The sequence below is a fragment of the Lactuca virosa genome, chromosome 1 (assembly GCF_052849685.1).
Source record: "Lactuca virosa cultivar CGN04683 chromosome 1, Lactuca_virosa_CGN04683_v6, whole genome shotgun sequence".
In the NCBI taxonomy this organism is placed as follows: Eukaryota; Viridiplantae; Streptophyta; class Magnoliopsida; order Asterales; family Asteraceae; genus Lactuca; species Lactuca virosa.
In genome coordinates, this window is record NC_136426.1 from 81,558,806 (window position 1) to 81,565,474 (window position 6,669).

Genomic DNA, 6,669 nt, shown 5'->3' on the forward strand with positions numbered 1-6,669 from the left:
TACAGGGTTCCAAGGGGTTGCAGCCCCTTGGCAGGGTCTAGGGGCAGCGCCCCTAGCAGGGTCCAAGTGGCATAGCCCATGGCAGTGGTTCCACTGATGACTCCGACCATACAAATTACCGCCAAAAACACACTAATGACCTTATGGTTGTGTAGGTATCGGTTCCAACTAGGGGTGCAAACGAGCCAAGCTACTCGGGATCGACTCGGTAAAAGCTTGACTCGAGATCAGTTTTTATCGAGCCCGAGCTGAGCTCGAGCCTAATTTTAAGCTCGTTTATTAAACGAGCTCAAGCTCGAGCCTGTGTAACAAAGATCGATTAGGCTCACGAGCCTAAACGAGCCTATATATAAATATACTATATATTTTATTTTTATATTTTATATATTCAAATAGATATTTGGAAAATTAATAAATTATTGAATTAGGTTTTGGGTATGACCGTATGAGGGAGTTTCATTCATAGTTTCAAATCAAAAGAAAATGAACTGCCACTCCTCACGTCCCTCCCCTGTTCTGTTGTGATTCAATTCTATTCTGCGATTCCTATCGGCGGCGAGCCGGCGACCACGCACCACGAAGACCACCACAAGACAATCTCCCATTGACGTCTGCCCTCCATTCGAACCCTGTTGGCCGACATCGAGAACCATCGGTCTATCAGTCCGACCACCGACGACTCATCTTCACTGGCATCCTTAGCTCTGATAACCTCCATCGTCTTCTGATGTAAGTTACTTTCATTGTTCACTCATCTGTTTTTTTCTGTTGAGTCTTATTTGTCGATCACTTTCGTTTTGCTGCCTCACATCTATTTCGTTTTCCGTTATCACATCTGTTTGTGTTTGTTTTTTTCTGCTGAGTCGAAGATAGCTTCCATCGTTTATCACTCATCTGTTTCACATATTTACCTCCATCGTTTTGGATGTGGGATTGTTGTCAATCTCTATTTTTCTATTTTTTTGATTGTTTGTCTCCTGGGATATATTGACTTGGTTTTATTGAAATACTACTTTTAATTGTTAAGTCTAGATTCTTAGGAGATTGTGTTATGGGTTCATATATTTCTACTTGTTGGAATTATGAATTCTAGTTTTAAGTTTGCATATTTGTCGTTTTGCTAAAGATAACTCATATTATTCACTGTTTATTAATTAAAGATCCTTATCAGGAAAAATTATTGTTGAATGCTGATCAATTGAGTATGCTTATTAAATGTACATATTTTGACAAATTTTCTTTCATAAACCATGTTGCAGATATTACGGATGGTGATGTGAGTTCAGATCCAATGGAAGGGGTTGGGAATAAGGAGCAATCTGCTCCAATAAATGTAGATGCCGATGAACAACCAACTCCTCAAAATCATATACCAAGCCAAAATGCAGAAATCCATGCGGGAGAAGAGGAAATAGTAATGAAACGAAAATGAAAAAAAACATCAAAGGCATGGGGCGGTTTCACTGTAGTGACTCTATCTAATGGTACCAAAAAAAAAGCTCAGTGTAATCATTGTAAAAAATGTTAACTTATGGTGATAGCGGGACTACATCAACTTTAAAAAGGCACTTGCTTATATGCAAGCCACATAAAGATTATGAAGAAAAGCAGAATTTATTGAATTTTCCACTTATTAAGTCTAATGGAGATGCAAGACATGAGAAGCTTCATTCATTGATCAGGCCTGATGCAAAGTATGATAGTAACAAAATGAGAGAAGCAATAGCTACTTGGGTGTTGGGTACTGAGCAACCTTTTTTTGTTGTGGAAGATGATTTATTCGTGCATATGATGAAGACAGCTACTCCATTATTTGAGAAAACAAGTAGGAATTCAACCAAATCAGATTGTTTTAAGATATATGAGCATGAGAAAAAAAAACACTGAAAGCTCTTACAAAAGCAGCCTCAAAAATCAGTTTGACCACTGATTGTTGGAAGTCATCTCATCAGAAGATTAAGTACATGGTTACCACAGGGCACTTTATTGATCATAATTGGAAGTTTGATTTCTTTTTCTATTTTTTAATAAGGCTTGTCCATTTTATTTAATATATTCATATTGGTATTTGGACTTGCTTTTGTAGATTGCAAAAACATGTCCTGAGTTTTGTACATGTTCCTCCTCCTCGTACCAGACTTGATATTGTTGATGGTATTTATAAATGTTTGAAGCATTGGGAAATTGAGGACAAGATATTCACGATATTTGTAGACAATTCTGCATACATTGATAGGGCGTTGCAAAGACTGAAAGAAATTTTTTCTAGAGTGAGAAAACTCACGTATGGTGGGAGGTTGTTTCATGTTAGATGTTGTGCACACATTTTGAATCTTCTTGTGAAAGATGGTCTTGGTATGATTGATTCTATTATCGGGGAAGTTCGTGAGGGTATCAAATATATCAACAATTCTAAGGCGAGACTTTAAACATTTTCAAATATTGCACATCAACTGCAAATACAAGATAGAAAGTTATTGCTTGATGTCCCAAGGTATACATCAAATTTTAATAAAAATAGTTTTGAATGTTGTGATTTTCATATTTTCAAATATTATACATCACTAAGTTGTTGTGATTTTCATAGATTTGCGGAGCACGAGTCACATTTCCATCACCTTCCTAACGAAGAGGAGTGGGCACATGTGGAGAACGTATGTGAAATCTTTAAGGTTTTCAAGGTGCATATTACCTTTATTTAAGTGTTCTTTTAAATATTTTATCATGCCTAATACTAAAACAACTTATTTTCAGGTATGCACAAATGTCATTTTTGGAAGTGATTATCCAACATCCAATCTGTATTTGATTGAGGTGTTTAGACTAAAAGAAACTTTGGATAAAGTTGCTCTATCAAAAAATGATTTCATTAGGACTATGTTCACTAAGACGAAGGAGAAGTTTGACAAATATTGGGGGGAGTGTCATCTTGTTATGGCTTTTGCTTCAGTGTTAGATCCAAGATTCAAAATGAAGTTAGTAGAATTTAGTTTCCCAACCATATACTCTAATCTCGGAAAGAACATTGAAGAAGTGAAGATAGCACTTTATGAAATGTACGAGGAGTATTTGGAAATACATGATGCATCAGTTCGAGAAGCTACAACGCCTGCAAATGGATGTGGAGGACATGCTGTTTCAAAAACAACATCACTCGGGTTAGGATGGGAGGCTTTTGGGGAGTTTATAAAAAATATCGTTTTAGAGAGACCAGAAAATATATGTATTTGGAAGAAGGTGTTTAGAGGGACCAGGGACAAAAAGGATCAAATTCATTCAAGGCTTTGATGTGACATCCCCATTTTCACGGTCAGAAAAGACCAATTTTGTTTATGCTTTATAAAAATCAGAGTACTTCTTTTAATAAAAATGTTGCGGAATTTGTTCCCAGAAAAACATGATAAATGTGTAATCAAAGCATCTCCGAAGAAATGTTTTTTATTTCTTTTAAAACCTTGGGATGTCATCGTCAATACAGAAACATAAGCATAAACATAACTTACATTTATTTACACTAGTGATCTACATCCCTTTTAAATCTCTCAATGTAAAGTAGTCTCGTATCGACACATGTGATACAAATAAGCTTGAGTGGGCCAGGTTGGGAAACCTGGTGAGTACATAGGGTTTTCAACCCACAATAATATAATTATTATGTTTAAACATCAAACCATCAACCCAATTACCCATCACCCTTATATTCTTTACTCTTAAGGATCTACCCTAAGAATCGGCTATTCCTCGTTAATTCATTCCTAAGGATCATCCTAAGGAATAGGCACGAAGTTCATCGTTACCAGGGTTTATAGATTACAACTGGTGAACACGTAGTCCAAAACATCTGGTGAACACTTAGTTCTAAAATACCTAGTGAACACACTCAGTTGAAAGATACCTAGTGAACACACTCAGTTCAAAAAATACCTAATGAGCACCTAGTTCAAAAACACCTACAGGTTACGAGCCTGCTAGCGTTCCACTGGACTGTCTAGTATAGTCCGTGGTCGTCATCTATACTCCACTAGATGACTGGATCACTGTCAATATTGAGGTCTTTCATCGTATTATCACACAACAACTATTTCATCTACCTATGTTTTACCCAACACATTTTGTAGATATAAAATACATGTACAGTTTAAATCATTTAAAACATGTATAAAAATCTTTCACCCAGCATAGACAGCAAGTATTAATACAATATGCACATATAGCACGTAATTTATATTAAAATACTTCATATCTATGTGTAAGATGAAAGGGACTATGCAGTCACCTGATTAGGAGGTGACTCGGCACTCGGACAACATTTCGTTACTCTTAAAACAATTTCCTTCGACAAAACCTAGTATCATTATCACTAGGGTTTAGTCTATTATTCACCGAGACTAATTAATAGTCTAACTATTATTACTATTATATAAGGGTTAACACGATACTCTTCACCCACTATGTACAGACAGGGGCCAGACATGGAACACCAGTGGGCAGGATCATTTTGGCGTATAACACTTCTGAATCCAACAACCCAAGCGGTCCTCCACACCAGATTCCCCGTACCGCGAGTGGTTAAAAATATATTATAACGAAACTTATATAACTCATAATAATAGCCCAAATACTTATTATAAGGTTCTAATAACATTACTATATTAAAACATAAGCTATACTAGAGATAGGTTAGGCGTAGCTCACTTACAGCGGGTTTTCTCGAAAACCAGGCTTCGCTGGAGCAGCGTTCCCAAGCCGAAAGGCTCTTTTCTCGGGGCTTCGGGAGCGTCGGGGCTTCCTTCGGGTTCTAGGGGGTTTACTTAGGCTTTAGGGGGGTTTTGGGGCTTAGAGAGAGAAAGTAGAGAGAGAGAGAGAGAGAGAGAGAGAATGGTTTGAATGGTATGGGAAATGAGGGAACCCGGCACCTCTATTTATAGTGAGGCTGGCAGCTCGACTCGCCGAGTTGGAGTACTGACTCGCCGAGTCCATGCCACATGTCAACTTTCTGGTGGCCACACGTGTGTGGCCTATATTGTGTCACGTCACCCCTTTTGCAGCAGCACCCTGCCGACTTCTAAACCCCGTAACTTTCGCATACGAGCTCCGTTTTTGACGTTCGTTTTTTCCACGCGTAGGTAAAAACAAGATCTACAACTTTCATTTAGACTTTGTCGGCTAATTCTCGACCGATCTTAAATGTAACAGTATGAGGAGATTAGACTGTTAAATGACCGCGAAAAATTCGTAACTCCTTCATACGGACTCCGTTTTCGTCTGTCTTTCTACCGTTGAGTTCCTACTAATGAGATCTTCAACTCTCATTTAGGTCGTGTAGGCCAAAAACCGCTCGAACTAAAATTCGAGTTTCGGGTCGTGCACTGCTAAGCCAAATCTTAGAAAAATCATAACTTACTCATACGAAGTCAGATTTGGACGTTCATTTTTTTTGTATGTTCTCGGTTTAACGTATACTACAACTTTTGTTTAGATTACTAAGGCCAAAAAGTTCTCTATCGTAAATTCACTATTTACGTCTCCCGGTGCCGTGTCGGTTCCGTCGTGAAACTTCGACGGGCCATAACTTCTTCGTTATAACTCGGATTTCGGTGTTCTTTATATGTAGGGAATCCTTGTAACATATGCTACAACTTTTATTAAGACTATTCCTTCTAAATAATCTTCCATCAAAAACTCATTTTTGATGCTCATTGTCTCTAAATTGACTAGCCCGGATCTACGGGCGTTACATTTGAAGTGGTGGAATGTTCACAAACTGAAGTATCGTGTTTTATCGAAGATGGCTATGGATGTGCTTGCGATCCTGGTTTTTTCTGTTGCATCTGAGGCAACATTTAATGTTGGGGGTAGAGTAATTGATCCATACCGATCTTCATTGGCACCGGACAGTGTTCAAAAGTTGATTTGTTGAATAGATTGGATTAGACATCGTTATGGATTCAAGAAAAAAATTGATGGTACATTTGATAATCTTGTTGGTTTACTTATATTATATTGTACATCTCATAAAGTGTTTTAATTTGCAAATTTTGCTAGATTGAATTTGCTTCGAGGAAGACTGGCTTTGAAGTTTTGATAATATGTTATGTTAAAATTTAATCATTTTTATAGTACTTTTGTAATTTGAACTTCCATGATAGGAAGACTTTCTTTTGGATGATTTAATTACATTTTAGGTTGTATTTTGGTGTTTAAAACTTATGTAATTTGAAGATTTTATTTTTGCATCTTGGTTGGAATTTAAGTAGGTTGCACCTTGCTAAAAATCAAGTAAATTCGTGCTTCTTTTTTTTTCCTGGAATTCATTTGTAAACAAGCTTTTAACGAGCTCGAGCTAAGATTAAGTTCGTTTAGGATCAGTTAGACAAAACGAGTCGTGCTCAAGCTTATGTATTACTTCACGAGCCGATCTCAAGCTCTGTATTTAGGGCTTAAAACGAGCCGAGCTCGAGATCGAGCCATACAAATTTTAAGCGAACCGAGCTCGAGCTTGGTCAAGCTCGGGCTCAGCTCGGCTCGTTTGCACCCTAGTTCCAACTACAATGTTTTGGCGCCATTTTTGGTTTAACCGATTTTAACCACTTTTCCGTCAAGTATAAGAACTCTTCTCTACTTTCAAAAAAAAAGGTTGGACATTGATATACTCGAAATGACATCATA

At 37.4% G+C, this 6,669-nt stretch overlaps 1 protein-coding gene across 1 annotated transcript; it reads left to right on the forward strand.

Moving 5' to 3' along the window:
• Positions 1 to 1,521: 1,521 nt before the first annotated feature.
• Positions 1,522 to 3,288, forward strand: LOC145115926 (zinc finger BED domain-containing protein RICESLEEPER 2-like). The gene is made up of 5 exons (XM_079052281.1): positions 1,522 to 1,694; positions 2,087 to 2,355; positions 2,467 to 2,494; positions 2,588 to 2,654; positions 2,755 to 3,288. The coding sequence occupies exons 1-5, from the start codon at positions 1,522 to 1,524 to the stop codon at positions 3,286 to 3,288; spliced, it is 1,071 nt and encodes a 356-aa protein (XP_078908407.1).
• The last annotated feature ends 3,381 nt before the right edge of the window (positions 3,289 to 6,669 follow it).